The sequence below is a fragment of the Cetorhinus maximus genome, chromosome 7 (genome assembly GCF_964194155.1).
Source record: "Cetorhinus maximus chromosome 7, sCetMax3.hap1.1, whole genome shotgun sequence".
Taxonomy (NCBI): domain Eukaryota; kingdom Metazoa; phylum Chordata; class Chondrichthyes; order Lamniformes; family Cetorhinidae; genus Cetorhinus; species Cetorhinus maximus.
In genome coordinates, this window is record NC_135885.1 from 56446401 (window position 1) to 56468177 (window position 21777).

The following is a 21777-nucleotide window of genomic DNA, read 5'->3' on the forward strand; positions in this document are numbered from 1 at the left end:
CATTTCACAACCAACCACATAGTGATAATAGGGCAGATGAATAAAAGCTTGGTTAAACAGAGAGGCTGTTAGGAACTTCTTAAAGTAGGAAAAAGAGAACAAGAGAGAGAGAGAGGGGTTTAGGTAGGGTATTCCAGAGCTTAAGGCCTGAAGACAAAGCCACCAATGGTGGAGCAATTAAAATTGGGAATGACTAAGAGACCAAAATTAAATGAGCATAGCTATCTTGGAGAGCTGTGAGGCTAGACGATACTACAGAGATAGGGAGGAATGAGGCCATGGAGATATTTGAAAAAAATGGGAATGAGAAGATGAGAATTTTAAAATTAAGGTGTTGCTTTACTGGGAGTCAGTGTAGGTCATGGGTGTTCTATGTAATAGGGCCTTGGTACGAGTTAGGACACAGATTACAGAGTTTTTGATGATTTCAAGTTTACGGAGGGTAGAATGTGGGAAGCTGGTCAGCTGTGTATTGGGACAGTCAAGTTCAGAAATAAAAAAGGCATAGATGAGGATTTCAGCAGCAGATTAACTAAGCTGGGGAGAGGTTGTCGATATAACAAAGGTGGAAATAGACAATTTTTATGATGGTGTGGGCATGTGGTTGGTAGCCATCCCAGGTCAAGTATGGCACCAAGGATGCGAACAGTCTGGTTCAGCTTCAGGCGGTTGCCAGGGAGAGGAATGAAGTCGATGCCTAGGGAGTAGAATTTGTAGCAGGAACAGAAGACAATGGCCAGAACTTTATACTCCCTCACCAGCAGCTCTTTAGGTTGTGGGAGTTGGGGGTGGGGGGGCGGGGGAGTGTGAAATTGAATGAACAGGATTCCTTCCCGGTTCCTCCCTGCCCGACTACACTGCGATTTTACATTGGGGCAGGCAAGGCCTCGGATGGGAAGCCCCCCCTTGCCCCAAATGAGGCTCTTAGTGGCCTATTATTGACCACTTAAGGGCCATTTCCCACCAGCCTCAATTTTTAGGCTGGCGGGATGATTGACCTGGCGTAGGGGAAGACCGGAAATCAACAGGCTTAGATCCCGGGTGGTGGGTGGGGTGGGATTGTGGGCGCCTCCATTAGAAACCCTCTTTTGACTGGCGTGCTCCCCACCACCATAAGGTCCAATGGCCTCTGGACCCCCCTCCTCCACCACCCCAGCATCTTCCCCCGACACCCTGATCGTCCATTTTCATGACTCCCCCCCTCAGGCCTTTCCTACCCTAGGACCCATTAAATTTACCTGGGCCTCTGCTCCCCGCACTTAGGGTCCAATGCCTTCCTGAACTTCCTCTTCTGTCCACTGCAGAGCTGTCACTGCAGGGACTAGAGAGCTGCTGGCCTATCCGATGGGCTGGCAGCTCTTTAAGGTGGGACTTCCTCCTGAGTGAGGGGCAGAAGTCCCGCCTGCAGCCAACTGATGCTAATTCAAGCCTGAAAAGGCTGTGGGACACTCGGACTGGTGGGGACGTGTTCCCTGCCCACTCTTCGGAGACCCCGCCATCCGAAAAATTCAGGCCAATGGCTTTAGTCTTCACAACATTTAATTGGAGAAAATTTCTGCTTGTCCAGTCCTGGATGTGGGACAAGCAATCTGATAATTTAGTAATGATGGAGGATGGAGGAGTCCAGAGTGGTGGTGGTGAGGAAGAACTGGGTGTACTGGAAAACTAACGCTTTTGTTTTCTCATGGGGCAGAATTTTCCTCTCATCGAGCAGGCACGCACTCAACCCAATTGAGCATAAAATGATGCGCGATGACATTGGGCGATCGTCCTAACATCATCGTGCACTCGCGTGATATTTTGGTTGGCGGAGGCGCGCAGGAGTCTGCAGCATGCCCGCCGACAATTAAGCAGCCTATTAAGGCCATTAATCAATTAATTGATTCAAATTTTTTGTTGCCCGTCCAACCGTTCGGTTGGCGGGCGGGCGAAAAGGCCAAACGGCCTTTGCATTTTTTGCGAAGCCTCATCCATGGGCGGGATGAGGTTTCGACCAGTGATTTTAAAAAAACTTTTAACACTCCTATTTAACATGTCCCTGCTCATGTGATGGAGTCACATGAGGGTGTATTTTCATTATTTTAAATATCTTTATTTTTATTGTTAAAAATCTTCAGCTCCCCTAGACAGCTCTGTGCCTCAGGGAACTTTTGTTACGCGCACTTGTATGCATGCGCGAACTTCCATGCTCACCCTCTTCCCGCCCCCACCCTGGCAATGAGTTAATCTACGCCGCTAGGGTAAGTGAATCTTCTACCCTTCCAACCCACCTCACCACTCATTTGTGTTTGTCTCATGGGACTTGGGCATCACTGGCAAGGTCAGCATTTCTCTTGCCCATCCCCAAATGGCCTTGACAAGGTAGGGGGCTGCTGCCTTATTGAACCCCTGCATTCTATGTGCTGTGCTCTGAGCGAGGCAACTGCCGGATTTTCACCCAGTCACAGTGAAGGCACAGCCATAGGGTATGGAGTAGAGGGCAACTTGCAGGTACTGTCACCTCACCACTCATTTGTATTTCCCACATGGGACCTGGGCATCACTGGCAAGGCCAGCATTTCTTTTGCCCATCCCTAAATGCCTTGGACAAGATGGTGGGCTGCTGCCTTATTGAACCCCTGCAGTCCATGTGCTGTACTATTAGTGAGGCAGCTGCAGAGTTTTCACCCAGCCGCAGTGAAGGCACAGTGGGCAACTGCAGGTGCTGCTGCTCCCATGCATCTGCTGCCCTTGTCCTTCTAGCTGGTAGAGCTCGCGGGGGTGGAGGGTGCTGTTCAAGGTGGGCATGGTGACTTGCTGCAGTGCATCTTGTACATGGTACACACCGCTGCCACTGTACACAGGTGGTGGAGGGACTGAATGTTGAGAGTGCTGGATGGGGTGTCTGTCAAGCGGCCTGCTTTGAACTGGATGGTGCCCAGCTTCTTGAGTGTTCTTGGAGCTGCCCTCATCCAGGCAACTGGAGACTATTCCATCTCACTCCTCACTTGTGCCATGCACATGGTGGTCAGGTTTTGGGGAGTCTTGAGGTCAGGTAGCAGCCACAGAATTAGCAACCTTTGATCTGCTCTTTCATCAAATGTGCTCACAATCCATCTATCTGTCTTTATGCAGGAGAAGGTTGCCTACAACAGGAGGGAGAGCGAAAGAAAACGGGAGGGGGGGAAGGCTGGGCTCCAGCCCCCTCACTGCTTTCGAGCAGCAGGCTGCCAAGCTGGCAGGGAGGATTGTGAGCATGCCTGTGCCGACGATGAGGTCGGCATCCCCCAAGCATCTAGCGAGGAAGCTTGCATAATCCAGGCAACCTCGGAAAATCAAGGTGATTGATGAGTGCCAAGTTTGAGCCAGCCTAGGCAGTCACTCATTCTCTCCTCTCTCCATTCCAGATGCCAGCAGGAAGAGGGTGAGGCCAGCCTCCGCAGAAGTCAGCCCCAGCTGGCAGGAGACCCTGGAAGAGGACAAGGACAACTTTTCACCTGCACCCTCCACCAGCCCAGAGATACACACCTCAGTGGTTCATAGAGCTAGTGGCTTGGGCTCACACTCTGGTGGTCACTGCACAGACACATGTCCACAGCACGAGGAGGCAGTGATAGCCAAGGTCCCCAGATCATGTGACCTTACATTACAATACTTCTCTTAAAGGTATATTACATCTCAGATTACTACACCCTCCCACCCCACCGTGTCCCACTTCCCCCTCTCACAATCACCGCCCCCTCATATCACCAAAACCCCCAGTTCTCCCCCCAGGATTCCAATGCCGACTCAACTGACCTCTCCCTCTGAACCACTCTGGCCCAACCCCACCTCCCCTCCCTCCTCCTTCCATGCCTTCCTTCCCCCGCCCTTTTCCTTCATGCTTTCCTCCACCCACAAACTCCCTCAATCCGCAAGGTCGGAGAAGAGGCCTCTGCTAAATCTGAGTCAGATGACAAGCCTCTGGAAGCGGCCATGGAGAAGATGCTGGAGTATCATCGAGACGCAGGGGAACATCAGACAGACATGTTAGGGGCCCTCAACAGAGTGGCACTTGAGGCAGAGGAATCTGTCCCCATGTTCTCTAATGTAGTGGCTCCGACATTTGAGTGCATCGAAGTCTCCATGAGGAGGATGGTGGAGGCCATGGAGAACCTGGTCCAGCAGAACACCCAGGTTCTGTCGGAGATGCGCTCAGACCTGTTGCGATGGGTGAGCTTTCGCAGTGGCTAAGCAAGAGGGGGGTGGGGCACCTGGACCTCACTCCAGGTGCCCCTTCTCCACAAGGAGTCAGGGAGGAGCCCCTGGGCAACCAAAGGATGGAAAGCATTAGGTGAACACCCTGGGGGCATCCATCCAAAATTCTCCAAGGGTGTCCAGGCTTTCCCAATCCCCTCTGCCTGTGACCCCATCAGCTCAGACCGAGAAGGATGCACCTGCCTCTAAGCAGGAGACCCAAAGCAGGCTGGGGCCCTCTAGGCCTTGGGTTTGCAGAGGATGCCCGCTGAAGTCACCACAGCCAAGAGGTATGATAGTCAGCAGGCTGCCTCCACCTCTGCTGCGGATGTCAGGGGAGCATCTAGATGTTGTGGTAGAGTAAGGAAATTCAAAAGTACCGAATGAGTACTGGTGGTACAGATGTTTAATTGTAAATAGTTATTGCACTCCCAGATATATGTTATGTTGCACTGTTTGGAAGTCTCCTGGATTCATTCTTGCTGCTAGTAGTTTTAATGGTTGCATGCCTCCAGCCTTTCCTGGTGTGGACCAAGGATGGGTCTTCCTCCCCCTAATACGTGGCTGCGCACAGAGGCATCACTATTTGACAAAGGTGATGACTGCCATGTGCGAGAGGCCTCCCACTCACATGATTCCGCTTGCCTCCACTGCCCTCTAGACTTGAAGGACAGACCTGGTCACAATGGAAAGCCTAACCATATGAGTCCCTGTCAGGCGGGTCCATTCCTCTGGGAGGATGGAGGTTTGCAATCTTGACATGGCTGCCATTCACCTGCATGCCCCTTACTCCCTACTCCCTTCTTCTCTAACTCTTCCTGGAGCCAATGGCCAGTGGCTCAGAGTGAACAGCAGCTTTACACCTTGCTGTGGTCTCGTTGTCATGAGAACACTCTTGGTCAGACCTGCTGCCGTGTGGCTTTCACCAAATAGTGAGGAATAACAAAGGAGAAAGTTCTCATACATTCCCCACATGATTATTAGGGTTTCCCTTTAGTTGTCCAGTTGTGCTGGCCTTCAGCTCCACCCACCTGAGCAGACCCCCCACCTCGATGTTTTGCACTTGGACATGGAGGGTGTTGCCTTGGTCTGGAGCTGGCCCTGTCTAAGATGATATCTCCACTACCTTTTACCCTGCCCCTGTCACCCACCAACTACCACCAATCACTGAACCCCTGCACCCTCGGTAAACTGTGATCCTCCCTGCATCAGCCTGGACTCTATCACTGTTAATCTGCACATACTTCCCCTCCTCGCTAAACCCACGCCAGTTACCATTCCTATGCCCACCCTGATTCTCCCCACTCCCATAATCCATTTCACCATCCATGTCCCCTTCAATGACCTCGTCGGATGAGAACTATACTCGCCACACCCGGATCCTGTCCCTCTGTTGGATCCAGTGCACTTGGTTTGTAGGAGCTAAAGGACCTGGGTTGCATTCTTCATTCGGGGTGACCGAGTTGGTACAGAGACAGAGAGGACCAAGGGATTGTTGTTAGAATAAACACATGCTGTTTATTTACAAACTAAACTTTGCAACTATACTTGTGTGCTCACAACATAAAACTCTGCCTTCACTCATCAGTGACTAACCCAAGACTCTCCCACCTAGAGGTAGCCCGCGCTACTCTACTATTGGACCCTCAACTCCTTCCCTTGTTCTCACCCACCTACTTCTCCTCTGGACGCCCCCCCCTCCATCTCCTCAGGACCCTCCTCATCTCCTCTAAACCCCCACCTTCGTATGTTGCACTCGCCACCCCCACACCTTTGTGTCTTCTGCACTTACCATACCTGTGGCCTGGTACGGCCAGCTTCAACTCCAAGGTACATGCTTTAAAATTCTCCCTCGCCAGCTGCATGTCACGAATGTCCAGTCAGGTTACAGAACAGCATCAATTCCTGCTGGCGGGGTGGAAGGTTTGACGGGGGTGCAGGATTCTGGTCTGTTGGGGTTTTAATGAGCATGCATGAGATGCAAAGTGGGTTCCCACTGAGCTTCAGCGGGAGACCCGACCCATCATCAACTTGCCATAAAAGCCAGAAGGGGACAATCCCAATCTGGTTTCCTGATGTCGGAAACCGACTTGTTTGCTCCCCGCCATACCTCCTGCCCCCGCCCGCCAGAAGTACCGTTGACGGTGGGGGGGGTGGGGAGATTCCGTTCTTGGGTTTTTTGAGGCGAGTGGTGATGATGGCAGATCTAAAGCAGAGAATGACAGTACCAGAAAGAGGGCATATATGTTGAAGTTCCCCATTATTTGACAATTCACATGTAATAGCAGGGACAAACATAGATTTAGCACCCTGCAATGCCATCACGCACACTCTTGTAGGCAATTTCTGGCCTTGTTGCAACATGCTAATGACAGTTCGTCCTTTATTGGCTTTCACCCCAGTTCAGCTGACTTACTGTTAAAGAAACCCAACATCAATGCCACGTTATTTTAGTGAATGATGTAAACTTCCTCATGACCACTTTAATCAAATAGTGCTCATACTTGTACATGGTAAACACTGTCACATAGAAGGTCATAACATACTATCTCAATTATACTCTTTGCAAATAATTTGTGAAAAGCCAGATACCAGTTACAGAAAGATTACAAGATAAATTTTGTACAGTTATGGTCCTGAAATGGAGCCTTATTCAATGTGGATTTGGTTCAGAGAATTGGATATGAAGGTCATTTTGTTGTACGCCTATATTTAAGGCATAATAAGTAACCACAAGGAAATTGGGAGTGCCATGAATTTGGTACACTGACTTCCACAAGTACTCCCATTAAGTGAGTCTCTACTCCAGCAGCCTTTCAAAATTCACCCTGCACATAAATAACCAGACCTGTGGATGATCTTTAATCTCAGGTTAAATACAAATTAGTTTAATGTAAAAGTAAATATATTCTATCGTTTCTCACCCCACTTTGTAACCGATATATATTTTCCCCTGTTTACATTCCAACCCTAATGACTCACCATTCCAGTGGCTGAGAGAGTAGGCAGATGATCTGTTCTCGGGCATAAGTCACCACTGCATTAAGTTAGTCATAGATTGACTGTACCTTTTGTTTTTTTCCTTCATCCTTTGGGAGATTTTGGCATCAGCTCCTGATGGTCCAGCTTGGACTGGAGTGACATGAGGAAACACATTATGCCATTTTCTAGAAAACATGAGTGAATCTCCTTTTGGCACTCAAAGTCATTTGAAAAATAGTGTTTATGTGGCACTATTATCAAGGCGAGAGATTTGCATACAATTTAACTTACTAAAAAATATTTTGGGAGTGTAGTGGTATTTTCAGTTTCAATTTTGATATTTGTGTATCAATTGTAAATCAGTTCACTTTATTATGTGTTTGTAGTTAATTTTATGCATTAACCAACTGGCCAATCATGCTCCACAAATCCAATCCTATCAGCATTATCTTCTATTCCTTTCTCCCTCCATGTCTTTACTTTAAATACATCTGTACTGTTCACTTCAAATACTCCTTGTTGTGGGTTCTACATTCTAACCACTCTCTGGGTAAAGAAGTTTCTCTTGAATTCCCAGTTGGATTTATTATTGACTATCTTATATTTATGGCCTCTAGTTTTTATCTCACACAAAGTAAAAACGTTTCTTCTACATCTAATCTGCGAAACCCTTTTGTAACTTTAAAGATCTCGATCAGGCCATGCCTGAATCTTCTCTTTTCTAGAAAAAAGAACCCAAATCTGTTCAATCTTTCCTGATATACATGACCTCTCAGTTCTGGTATCATGCTTGTAAATCTTTTTTGCACCTTCTCCAGTTCCTATATATCTTTTTGATGGCCTTGAGGTAGAGGTCAAATTGGGAAGGGAGAGTTCAGAATGGAAATGATGGGAAGCAAATAGGGCTGTCAGAGCACAGGACATTGTATTGTGGGCTGTGGCAGTAGTAGGAAGAGTGTGATAGTGGCGAGTACAAGGAAGGATTCCTCATGTGTGACAGTACCAGATGGGTTGAGGACCAGTGAGATGGGCACTACAAGGTCTGGCAGCACTGCAGAGTTTGGGTTAGGAAATATTGAGCAGGGTTATTGATATAAGAGTGAATGTCAATGTCTGGGTGTGGCGTCTCAGAATTTGGGATAAATGGAAAGGAGATTGTGAGGTATGGGACAACTGGGATGTTGAGGTCTGGAAACTTGATAGGAGAATGGTGGGCGAGGATGTGGGACACTTGAGAGGAAGGCCTTTATTTTTTATTCACTCATGGGATGTGAGCATTGCTGGCAAAGCCAGCATTTATTACCCATCCTAATTGCTCTTGAGAAGCTACCAGGGAGCAACCATCTTGAACTGTTGCAGTCCATGTGGTGTAAGTACACCCAAAGTGGTGTTAGGGGGTTCCATGATTTTGACCTAACAACAGTGAAGAAACGACGAAACGCTTCCAAGTCAGGATGGTGTGTGGCTCGGAGAGGAACATGCATAGGCAGTGTTCCCATGCATCTGCTGTCCTTGTCCTTCTAGGTGATAGAGGACACAAATTTGGAAGGTGGGGTCAAAGCAATTTGCCAAGGCTTCTGCTGTGCATCTTATATATGGTACACACTGCTGACACTGTGCTGGTGGTGGAGGGAGTGAATGTTTAAGGCGGTTAATGAGTTACTGATCAAGCGGGCTGCTTTTTTGTTGAGCATTGTTGAGCTGTCCTCATTCAAGCAAGTGGACAGTATTCTACCACAGTCTTGACTTGTTCCTTGGAGATAGTGGACAGGCTTTGGGGAGTCAGGAGGTGAGGTACTTGCTGCAGAATTGCCAACCTCTGACCCCTTTCATAGCCACAGCATTAGTATGGCTAGCCCTGTCAGTGGGATACAGCATACGCAGGAATGATGATGGAAGAGTCTGGGACATAGGCGGTAAGGTATGATTCGGTTAGTATTACTATGTCTGCTGATTCTTGACTATTCTGTGGGACAGTCCTCCCAATTTTGGCACAAGTCTCCAGATGTTAGTGAGAAGGACTTTGCAGAGTCCACTAGGCTGGCGGTGCCTTGGTTGTTTCCAGTGCTAAGAAATGTGTAAAAGCAGCCCTGAGTGATTGGAAGCAACTAAGAAGAATAATTCAGTACATGGATAATCAATGACGCAAATCCATTTGCTATGGCTTCTTCAAGCCTTTTCTTGGTATAATCATTGGCATGTCCTGGAAGAAAATCTTGTTATACTGAAATTGCTCTTATGAATAAGAGTCTGAACATCGTAAAGCTATATAGACTACAAGTTAATTTAGGCTGCGGGTGTAGAGCGAGGCTATGAAAAGGAAAAAGAAACCATGAAATGTTTGGATATTAAAGGATCAGCTGTGAGGAGGAGGGAAATTGTTCTCAGGTGAATTCTGAGGAAATTGCAGCATTCAGTTAATCTGAATTCTAGTCCCACATGCAATTCTGTTTCTTCCCCTGAAATTTAACCAACATCATATTCAGTACGAAAATACTTGTGACGGTCCAACACTGTCAAATCCAGTCCATGAAACTGAGACTTTATGGCTAATTGAGACTGATAATAAATATAATCATCCACATGCATACAGTGACATTGTTGCAATGAGTCCTTACAAAGCTCACATCATAAAAAACATTCATTTTATAACATTCTAGATTGCTAATATGGAGTGTTTTGACATGGTGTTGATATTGAGCCTCACAGCAAAGCAAAAAAAATCAGCTGTCAACCAGAAATTGAAAGCATCACATTTCATAAAGTGTTTCAAAATGTGTTGAAGAAAGATATCCTACCTTTATAAATTGATCTCATTGCAAGTGTGAGTAATATCACGCACTTTTCCTTTATGCTACAAAAGGCCACAACTACTATAGCAAAATCACTGCTTTGGAGGGAGATTATTGAATTTAGTGCTAGCATTCATTACAGCTTACTTCCACCCCACCACTCCCCACAACAACTTCAATTAGGAAAATCGCAGTGAACACTTTCATTGCGAAGCCACAGGACACATGAACAAAGAAGATGATCAATGGACATTTATTTCATTCTTTTTCAGGACGATTTACAGCCGCAGCCCTCAAAATCGAACTGGGAGGCGGTCACAAGTTCTGTATCGGTAAGTAATTTTTTACCCTCTGTGACAAAGCATTTATTAAATTGACAATCCAGAAATACCCATAAGGTAGGACCAGGGTAGACCACTTATCCCTTCAAACCTCTATTGCTATTCACTGAGATCATGGCTGATCTGTGACCTTATTCCTTAACATCTTGGGGATAAATAAAATTTATCAATTTCAGATTTAAAGTTATCAATTGATCTTGCATCTATTGCCATTTGTGGAAGAAAGTTCCAAACTCCTGCCATGCTTTGTGTATAGAAGAAGTGTTTCCTAATTTCAGTCCTGAAAGGCTTGGCTGTAATTTTTAGATTCTGTCCTTGGTCTTAAACTCCCCAACTAACAGATATAGGGCAGAAATTTACGCCTTGTGGGTGGGCGCGCACCCGACCTGATCGGGCGTAAAATAGCGCAAGTAGACGTCGGGCAAGCGTCTCGACGTCATCCCGCGCAATCTTCGGGTCAGCGACTGCACACGGGAGTCAGAGCCATGCCCGCCATCAATTAAGTGGCCACTTAAGGCCATTAAAAACCCAATTGAACCCGATTTTACGTTGCCCGTGCAATTTTGCGGTCGTCACACAGGCAAAACGGGCGGGCAACCCACATTTTGCAAAACCTCATTCAAAGGGCAGGATAAAAAGGTTCAGCAGCATTTTCAGTATGAGTAGTGAGGAGTTTAGGAGATTTATTGGTACTTGGCAGCTTCATCTCTGTTCTGAGTTTCATTCTTAGCATTTCTAGGCTTTATTTCAGGACTCATTGGTGTCTCTAAGGCCCCCAGAGGATTTTGACCATGTGGACCCTTCCAGGTGTCAGGCAGCCTTCCCTTACTCTGGTAATGGGGATTGTGGTCTCTGCAGATGGCACCTCCTCTGAAGAGGAAGAGAGGGGCAGAAGGGAGAGGAGGCCAGGTGGCCCAATGCAGCTTCCACAGGAGCTACCTGTGGGAGGAGAGGCGCAGGCACAGGGAGCGCAGGGCCAGCAGGTAGTCCAAGGTGAAAGGAGCCACTATCCTGCTGCCAGGGTTTACAGGTGGCAATGCAGCTACCTCAATATGTCTGAGGTGCAGTGCCGAAGAAGGTTCAGCTTCTCAAGGGAGACAGTCACCTCCATTTGTCAGATGATTGGGCCTGAGATCACCTCCAAATCTGTGGGTGGAAACCCCATGCCAGTGGCTCTGAAGGGCACAGTGGCCCTCAACTTCTATGCCTCCTGCTCCTTCCAGTGGTCAGTGGGGAATCTTTGTGGAGTCTCCCAATCAGCTGTCCACAGTTGAGTCAAGCTGGTAACAGCAGCTCTGTTCAGGCAGGTAATGGCATGTATTCATTTCCATAAGGATGAGGCCAGCCAGGCTGAGTGAGCGCTTTGTAGCGATTGCTGGGTTCCATGTATCCAGGGTGCAATTGACTGCACACATGAGGCCATCAAGGCGCCAGCGGGTCAGCTGGGTGCCTTCGTCAACAGGAGCTGATTCCACTCGATGAACGTCCAGATAGAGAGTGATCACAAGGTGCATATTCTGCAAGTCTGTGCACGCGACCCTGGCAGCTCCCATGACGCTTATATCCTCAGACACTCCCAGGTGTTGAGGCTCTTCAGTGCTCCAGCTCGACTGGATGGATGGCTGCTGGGTGACAAGGGCTTATCCATTGAAAAGGTGGCTTATGACACCTCTCCACCACCCAAGACAGCGGCAGAGCAGTGTTATAATAGGAGTCATGCCTCCAGAAGGATGGTGATAGAGAGGACCATAGGTCTTCTGAAGATGCGCTTCCGATGCCTGGACTGTTCAGGGGGAGCACCACAATACCACCCCCCCAGAGCGGGTGCCACTGATAGTGGTTGCATGTTGCACTCCACAATCTGGCACTGGCAAGGGGGAACCTACTGGAGGAAGAGGATCCTGAGGCAGCTCCACAGGCCACAGAGGATGAATCTAGTAGTGAGTCAGAAGAGGAGCATGGTGAGGAGAACACTGAGGGAGCGGAGGCAGACCTCTGTATCCTTCAGTGAGGCAGGAACAGCAGAGACGCCTTGATCCAACGCACCTTCAGCTAAGCTACCAAAGGTCTGTTTCCACCTCATACCAGGGCTGCTGCCTCCATTCCGGATGTCTGAAATGGCCCTTTCATTTGAGCCCAAAGTCCACTTAGTGCCTGTGCAATAAAGTTTAGAGCCACCCATGTCCAGCATTACATACTGATGTACCCTGCACCAAAACAACACAACAGTGAAGCATACTCAGGCCATTATGACAAAAACAAAATTTCTCATTTTCGCAATCCATAAAAAAATAACATCACCTTCTCTGGTTTTCATTCCCAGACAAGTAAATATAAACAAAACATTACACAACAGAAGATCACGTGACCAGTCCCTCTTGTTCTCATGGTGCCTTAAACTTATGTTTGCGAGTGCTACATCTTGATGCTTCCCCCCTCACCCCGCCCTCACTGGCAGCAGCATTGGAGACAGCCTGCTGACTCTGCTGTCTTGTTGGCCTTGATGACCTTGGTGGTCATCCTGGCAGTGGAGCCTGTGCTGGCCCTGCCTGGGAGGGAGAGGCCAGTGCCAGGGCTGGCATCTCCCCAGTCATCGCAGCCTCATCAGATGCCATGGTCACAGGCAGAGGGGTGGAAGAGCTGCAGCCATCATTCAGGGTGCCCTGAGAGGAGCCCACAGAGACGTCAAGCAGGTCATGCACCAATGTGAGGTCGCACTGGACCTCCCTGCACATCATTGATGGACGGGCACCTAGCTGGGATACTGGATGCCTCATCCATCTTCCAAATTGGCACTGACCACCTGAGGTAATTGCCTGTGTGAGGGCTTGCAGGTCTGAGCGCAACCCCAGGAGCCCTGAGGTTCCAGGACCTGCCTCTCCTTGAGAGTCATCACTCTCTCAATGGAAGAGGCTGTGCGCTCAGCCATAATGGTCAACACAGTGCTCATGCTTCGCATGGACTCCCCTATAACCCTGATGAGACAATGGAGATCTGCATCATGGTGCCATTGTCTTTCAATGATCAACGGGGAACCCCAGTTTTGAGGCTCCATAAGACCATAAGACATAGGAGCAGAAAATAGGCCATTCGGCCCATCGAGTCTGCTCCGCCATTCAATCATGGCTGATAAGTTTCTCAACCACATTCTCCCACCTTCTCCCTGTTACCCTTGGTCCCCTTACCAATCAAGAACCTATCTATCTCGGTCTTAAATACACTCAATGACCTGGCCTCCACAGCCTTCTGTGGTAATGAATTCCATAGATTCACCACTCTCTGGCTAAAGAAGTTTCTCCTCATCTCTGTTCTAAAAGGTCTTCCCTTTACTTTGAGGCTGTGCCCTCGGGTCCTAGTCTCTCCTACTAATGGAAATGTCTTCCCCACGTCCACTCTATCTAGGCCTTTCAATATTCTGTAAGTTTCAATCAGATCCCCCCTCATCCTTCTAAACTCCATCGAGTATAGACCCAGAGTCCTCCCCTTCAATGATAAGACTAGACAAGAAAGTTCGCAGCATCCGGAACTCTTACCTTTGTGCACTGCACTCTTACCTTCATCTGACACCCCAGCCTCTCCTCAGCTATTGACCGAGGTCCATGGAACCTCTCCAGCTCCAAGGCATCCAGCTCGAATCTGGATAGGATTAGGAGGTTTGGGGGGCTCCCGCCTGTCCGTGACCTCTCAATGTTTTTGTGGGTCATCTTTTCCTGAAAGGACAGAGGAGCATCGATTAGTCCACTCTCTACCTGCAGCGCCATTGCAGCCTGGCCCCACCTGAGGAACACCTCGCAGGGCACATCCGAGTTGTGGCCCTCAAACCGCAAGGCACTCAGTCCAAGCAGATGGGGCTCACCCCCTTGGCCAGCTCCGATGTCATTGACAGTTGGCACTCAGACTCTAACACCCCTGAGCTCCACGGGGGGATGGCCACACCTTAACACTTCAACACACTGACCCATGCCAACACGGTACTCACCCTTCCCGAGCACAGCAGGTCTTTAAACCTTTCACGGCACTGCGCCCATGCGTGCCACACAACATGTGGCTGCTGACCTGCACTGCCACATGTTCCCAAACTCTTGTTGCAGTGCGGTGGGGTGGCCTCCTCCTTCAATCTCTGGGGACAAGGGTGTCCCTCCTGGCAGCCACCTTCTCCAGGAGGACCACAAGGCACTCATCCAAAAACCGGGGGACCGAGTGCCCACCTGACCTGCCCTCCCTCTTGGCGTCTCCAGCCGCACTTGATGCCATAACTTAGTGCTCACAATGCAGAAGATATGTCCCTCCCTGGCAGCCTTCAAGGAACTGCCTGTGCCATTTTTAAACCTGCTACTGGGTCGCCATTGGACCCGGTGGCAGTCAGGCTCCCACCCCAGCCCTTCCCTTCCTGGCCATTGGGAGAACGCGTTTCATGCTGGGCGGACCTTAATTGGCCAGCCAGCATGACATCATGGTCAGGGGCCGATCATGGGCCATGGCCCGTTTCCCGATCAGTCACAGGCCCACCGATTGCTCCCGCCCGCCAAGGGTAAAACTCAGGCCATGGTTTCTCTTTATCCAGTGTTTCTGTTTCCCTACATATTTTGAAAACTTTGATCAAATCACCCCTTTGGTTTCTAAATTCTAAGGAAATATTACTAGTGTGTATAAGCCCCTTGCATTCTTTGGATGCCCTTGATGTCTGCGTTTCATTCTGGTAAATGTACACTGCACTCCCCCCACCAAGGTGTGTATCCTTCCTGAGGTGTGGTGCCCAGAACACAGTATTCCAGGTGTGGTCAGACCAGAGCTTTGCTTAGCTGAAGCGTGACTTCTACCCCTTGTATTCTAATCCTCTAGATATAAAGGCCAACATCTAATTAGCCTTGAATTGGATGGGATTTTCCGTGCCCGTTGGCGACGGGTGTGTGCGGTGTGAGCGGACAATATGGCAAGAAGGCCAAAGATCGGTTTCATGATGTCATAAAACCAGTTTGCAATCACCCACTCAGCCCATCGATGGCGGGAGCGTTTCCTGCCATCGGACATCAGAAGCCTCGTTGTAATACATCTGCGTATCATTATAAGGTCAACCTGCCGGAATTATTCCCTCTTCCCCGCTGGATCGTCCACCCTCATCAGTGTGATTGAACGCCGACATGCTACACAACAGCATATATAAGGAATGCACTTGGCAGGCTGCACTTGAGGGGAACTGGGAGGTGAGTGCACAGTAACGTTGCGCAGCACCCACCTGGGCTGCCTGTTGGATTTCAAGGTTGAGGCGCTTTGCGGGGGTGAGGCGGGGCAGAACTGCCCTGCGGTTGAGGTGACTTGGGGTTGGAAGGCAAGGGCTGCCCTGTAGTTGATGATTCACAAGCACGTTGGTGGGGGGAGGCGTGGAGGGAAGCGGCCATGCATTGGTAAAACTTTTTATAGTGTCAATTCCTCTGCAGCTGAGACAGTTCAGACGCAGCCACATTGACAGGCATGGAGTTGGGTCTCTAATTTATCTGCCCACTCAAGCAGCACAGAGGCATCAAAGTCCCACCAAGTGCTCCAGAGCTTTTCACCCCTCAGGCACAGACTGCAAACTAATGAGCATTTTAGTGGGCTGCAGAACAGTTGGACAACATGGGCACATTGTACAATCTCCTTGCTAAAGTTGGCCATGGAGCAGTCAATGGTGGAGGCACTCACAGCCCCTTGCAATGTCATCATCCTGGTTTGGACCAGTCTCTCCCATGGTTCAAGTGAACAGCACAGCTTTGCAGTGTGGGTTAGGAGAATGCCTGTGCCTGAGCTGAGAGCACAGCATGCAGTCCAGTGGGCAAAGCTGCTGCCAATCGGTCAGGTGGAGTGGGGCGAGGGTGTTTGGGGTTTTGGGCAACCATGCAGTGCACTAAATTCTGGCCATCCAAGTGGCGGCCAGCACTCCCTGGGATGCGTTAAGGGGGCCTTCAGACTTAACTAAGGGAGTTTCTTAGTAAACCCATACATCTCTCTCTTTCATCCTGCAGGAGGATTACATCGGGAGCATGGAGCCTGGTCAGCCAGCTGTATGCCTTGTGGCGTACAGGGAGCAAAGGCAACAGAGAAGAGTGGCAAAGGCATCTGGCTGTGCAGAGAGGGGAGCAGCACCCTCAGGAAGAAGGGACGACTGGGGCTCCCACACATGCCACTGAAGACCCACAGTGAGCCATTATTGGTCAGTGCCCAGCTTGTCCCAGGGTCTATAGACACCACCTTTCATCCCTGCAGGTGACTGACAACAAGTGACGCCGAAGACTGCACAAGTGTGGGGAACTGGTCTGTCACATCTGCCAGCTACAGCAGGATTTGGCACGATGGGGACATGGAGGACATTCACTGCCAGTGGCCTTGAAAGTGACTAGGGCTCAATTTTAATGCCAGCGGCTCCTTCCAGGGTTCCACAGGTGACCTCTGTGGGATATTACAAGCCTCCACCCACAAATGCATCCATGAGGTCACGGATGCCATTTTTGTGAGGGCACACAACTTTGTGCATTTTGCCTGGGACCAAGAGATCCAGGATGCAAGAGCCATTGGACTTGCCCAGACCTTGGGTTTCCCACAGGTGCAGAGTGCCATCGACTGCACTCACAAGGCATTAACTATGTTAACCGCAAGGGCTTCCATTCGCCAAAAGTGCAACTGGCGTGCAACCTGATCCTTTGTCTGCCTTCAGCACCTGAGCTTCTCAGGACCATAGTGTCACCGATCACAGATGCTGATGAGGTTGGGGCCAGCCCCACCTTAAAGGCGCTGAGAGCACACAGAGAGAATGATGGAACTCTGTGACACCTGCCCACGACATTCTAGCAGCAATGACAGGCACCATCGGGGTGCAGGAATCAGTAATGTGTCCAGTCAGTGTGAGGCCGGACCATCACTTTGGTCTGAAGGCTGCACAAAGCACAGGGAAGAGGCCCCAGACTGAGACACCTGCCATTATCTTGTGCAGAAAGGTTTCACATTTGAGTGACAAGAACACTGCTCATCAGAACAAGGAGCCATAGGCAGGGAGGCAGTCTTGGGAGTTTATTTACAATAGTGAACATTATGTACAAGTGATTAACAGCCATGCCCAGGCTGTGAAACTAATTCTCCTAACCTTGCCACTACATCTTGGTGCTCCCCAGTCACTCACAGCAGAGGTGGAGGCAGCCTGCTGACTGCTACGCCCTGTGTGTGAAGAACATCCTCTGGATGTCTGAGACTTGGAGGGCCCTGTCCTGCTTTCGGGGTCCTGCTGTGTGGCAGTGGTACCCTCCTCGGCTTGTGGAAGAAGGGATTTGGATGGGCCGGACACTCCCGGAGTCACCTGAGTGGATGACCCCGAGGCGTACACCTCCTGATCCTCCTCCCTATGGGTGCCCCAGGGCCCCTTGCTGACTCCTCGAGGAGAAGGGGTGGCTGGAATGACATTGAGCTGCCCCGCACCCCTCTCGCGTACACACTGTTGGAGGCCAACTATGGCGTTGGCAATGGAGTTCAGCCCATGCAGCAGTGCAGGACAGATATCTTGGACCAAGGTCCCCATGGTGGCTGCCATCCTACCGGTGATGACCTTGGTGTGTTGGCACGCTGGCACTATCACCTCAGCCTGACGGCAGACGGACTCCTCCATCGTGCCTTGCAATCTGAGGAGTGCAGCGGACATCCCTTCCTGATGTTCCCGAGCTTGCCTTTGCAGCTCCAGCAACTGTGACGTGACCGAGTCCAGGGGCTCATCATCTGACTTGAACTCAGCAAACTTTGGGCCTCCAGCAGTCCTCCAAGTGCCGGGTACCTGGGAGCTCTCTGCCTCTGCTTGCTGTGGATCAGAAAATGCGATGTGCTCACTAGATTGTGATCCCGAAGCTACTCTAAAGCTAGGTCCCACCAAGGTGTGTGTCTCTGTGCTGGTGGAGGGTGTGGGTGGGCGCTGTGATGGGACTTCAGGGAGGGTGCCTTCAGATTCCTCTTCTGAGGTTTCCTTGGGGCCTGATTGGAGGCCCTGATCTGTTGGTTGTTTCCCACATGTTCCTGCGAAAGCAAGGAGAGATAATCAGTGCATGGCAGTGGCCTGTGAAAGAGGACACATCACTCACAGCATGGTTTTCTGATGGATTTTGCACTGCTGAATCCTCACTAGGTAGAGCACCACCAACCTCACTGTCAGCCCCGGAACGGTCCAGATGGTCGCTGGCCAGCTGGATGGCTCTGTTTTCAAAGTCCGTGAACACCTTGATTTCAGGCATTCCTCCACCAGTCTGCGACCTCGCTCTCTTGTTGTGTGCCAGCTTGTCCTGCACGAATAGAGATAGAGAGAGTGTAAGCAGGACGCCTGCCAGGCCAGATGATAAGTATGCCTGGCCTGTGTGGATGGTGAGTGGTCCCATTAACAGGATGAGGACAATGAAGGTGTGTGTGAGAGAGTGAATGGTAATCTCCATTGAACATCAGTGAGTGAGGGCCCTATGGATGTGTGATGGGTCTGAGAGTGTAAGATGAGAGTGATGAGAAGAGTGAATTACTCTGGCGGAACGAAGGAGATCATTCATCGTCTTGCGGCACTGAGTGGCTGTCCTCTTTTGAAGGGCCTTGGCGCTGACCACTGCTGCCACCAACTCCCAAGCTGGTTTGGTGATATTGCCGCCCATTCTGTGGCCTGAGCGGGGGTAGAGGACATCATAGCAAGCCTCCACAGCGCCCAAAAGGCACTTGAAGGATGCATCATTGAACCTGGGGGCTGCAGTCTTTTTACCTTTCAGGGCCGTGTCTTCTGTGCAGCAGTCCTGAGATGTGTGCACATGGCTGCACTTTAAATATGGCACCCGGTATGATAAAGCGGCGAGATGATGGTGTTGCGGGCAAATGAGAGCCCGCTCGCCATGGAAGCGGTGTGTTCCCAGGAGTGCATAATTAATGTGGCGGGTTTGGGACAATACGGTATGAGAAGCTGCCATTGCACTTGGGCAGAATCGTTCCAGATTTGCACTAAATGCGGTAGCAGGTGGGTAAAACAATGTTTTACCTGCCCATTACAAATCTGGAACAATTCTGCCCAATATATTCTGTACCTGTTCATGATATTTTAATGATCTAAATGCCTGTACCCCCAAGTCTTATAGAGCTATTAGGGCACAGGAGACTATTCAGCCCATTGATTCCATGCCAGCTCTCCTTTCCAGAAGGCACCACATCAAAGGCTATTATGGAAAATAAAAAGTGCATGGTTTAGGGGGTAGTATATTATCATGGATAGAAGATTGGCTGGCTGGCAGAAAGCAGACAGTATGCATAAATGGGTCTTTTTCGGATTGGCAGGATGTGACGAGTGGGGTGCCACAGGGGCCTGTGCTGGGGCCTCAACTTTTAGGTCAGAGATGAGGAGAAATTTCTTCTGAGGGTTGTGAGACTTTGGAACTCTCTGCCTCAGAAGGTAGTGGAGGCCGGGTCATTGAATATTTTTGAGGCAGAGGTAGATTGATTCTCTTGCCTAACAAGAATCTAAGGTTACCAGGGGTAGATGGGAATGTAGAAATCGAAACACAAGATCAGCCATGATCTCACTGAATGGTGTAGCAGGCTCAAGGGGCCAAATGGTCGACTCCTGTTCCTATTTCTTACGTTCCTATGTTCCTTAGAGCAGTTCATTCAGTCCCATGCTCTATCCCCATAGCCCTGCAAGTGCCCATACAATTTCCTTTTGAAGTCATTGATCTTCTCTGCTTCCACCACACTCATAGGCAGCAAGTTCCAGGTCTTACCACTCGCTACATAAAAAAAGTTCTTCCTCGCATTCCCCCTGCACCTCCTGCCCAAACCCTTAAACTTGTGTCCTCTAGTCATTGAACAATCAGCTAATGCTAAATGCTTTTCTTTGTCTACCTGATCTAAACCAGCCATAATCTTGTACACCTCTATCACATCTTTGCTCTAAGAAGAACACGCCCAGCTTCTCCAACCTAACCTTTTAGCTATATTCTCTCATCCCTGAAACCATTCAGGTCAATCACCTCTGCATTCTGTTAAGGACCCTCACTTCTTTTTAAAGTGTGATGGCCAGAACTGGACGCAATACTCTAGTTGTGGCCTAATCAGAGCTTTATAAAGGTTCAGCATAATTTCCTTGCTTTTGTACTCAATGCCTCTATTTATGAAGCCCAAGATCCCATATGCTTTGCTAACTGCTAAATCTATAGACATGAAACTCCAGGTCTCTGTCTCTACACACTTTCAAACTGTGTCATTAAGTCTATATTGTCTCTCCCTCTCCCATCTTCCAAAATGTATCACTTCACACTTGTCTGCCCATTCTGCTAGCCTCTCTATATACTAATGCAGTCAATTGGTATCATCCTTGTTGTTTGCCGCACCTCCAAGTTTGGTTTCATTGGCATATTTTCAATGTATTCCAAGGTCCAAGTCATTTATATATAGCAGAAAAAGCAGTGGTCCTAACACTGACCCTTGAGAAATATCACTGTCTACCATCCTACAGGCTAAAAAACAACTATTTACCACACCCGCTGTTTTCTGTCCTTAAGACATTGTTTTTTACCCGAGCTCACACCAATCCCCCTATTCCATGAGCTTCAATTTTGTTAACCAGCCTTTTATGTGGTACTTTGTCAAATGCTTTCTTAAAACCCATATAGACAACATCCATTGCTTTCCCTTCATTAACTTTGTTATTTTGTCACAAATTCAATTAGTCAGACATGATCTGCCTATTACAAATCTATAGTAGCTCTCCTTAATTAACTCAAACCTCTCCAAGTGCCTGTTATTTTTTTTTCTCCTGATTATTGTTTCTAAAACCTTACCCACCACTGTTAAACTGACTGGCCTGTAGTTGCTAGCAATGTCCTTACAGCCTTTCTTGAACAAGGATGTCACATATGTCACTTTCCAACCCTCTGACATCACTCCCACATCCAGGGAAGATTGGAGATTATGGCAAACTCTTCCATTGTCTCCACTCCCACTTCCCTTGGCAACCTGTGATGCAAGCCATCCGGACCAGGCGACATATCCATTCTAAGTATAGCCAGCCTTTTCAGGACATCCATCCTATCAATTTTTACCCCATCCATTACATCTACTGTCTCTGCTTCTAGCGATATTTTGTCAGATTCCTCCTCCTTAGTAAACACCGATGCAAAGTATTCATTAAGTATTCCAGCCTTGCCCAGTGTCCCAAAGCATATATTGCCTTCTGTCTCTAATAGGCCCCAGCCTGCCTCTTTCTACTCGTTTACTATTTACATGCTGGTAGAAGATTTTTTGCTTCCCTTTTATGTATCCACCATCTTATTCTCATTTTCTCTATGCCAGTCTTATTTTCTGCTTCCCTTCCCCTCTGTTATTGTACTTGACCTGATTCTTGCTTGAAGAATTCACCTGAAATGTATCATACACCCTGTTTGTTTCATCACATTCTCTATCTTCCTCAT

The 21777-nt window shown here is 48.9% G+C and overlaps 1 protein-coding gene across 4 annotated transcripts in view; it reads left to right on the plus strand.

Annotated features, from left to right (window-relative positions):
- The window catches only part of pdgfd (platelet derived growth factor d), a 211780-nt gene that overhangs the window by 133903 nt on the left and 56100 nt on the right, over positions 1-21777 (plus strand). For 2 of the 4 annotated variants that reach the window (XM_078545535.1, XM_078545534.1), the window contains exon 4: positions 10262-10321. The exons of the other annotated variants lie outside the window; for them this stretch is intronic. In XM_078545535.1, coding sequence (XP_078401661.1) covers positions 10262-10321 — 60 coding nt within the window. The remainder of the gene's footprint in view (positions 1-10261; positions 10322-21777) is intronic. 4 annotated transcript variants of the gene reach the window in all.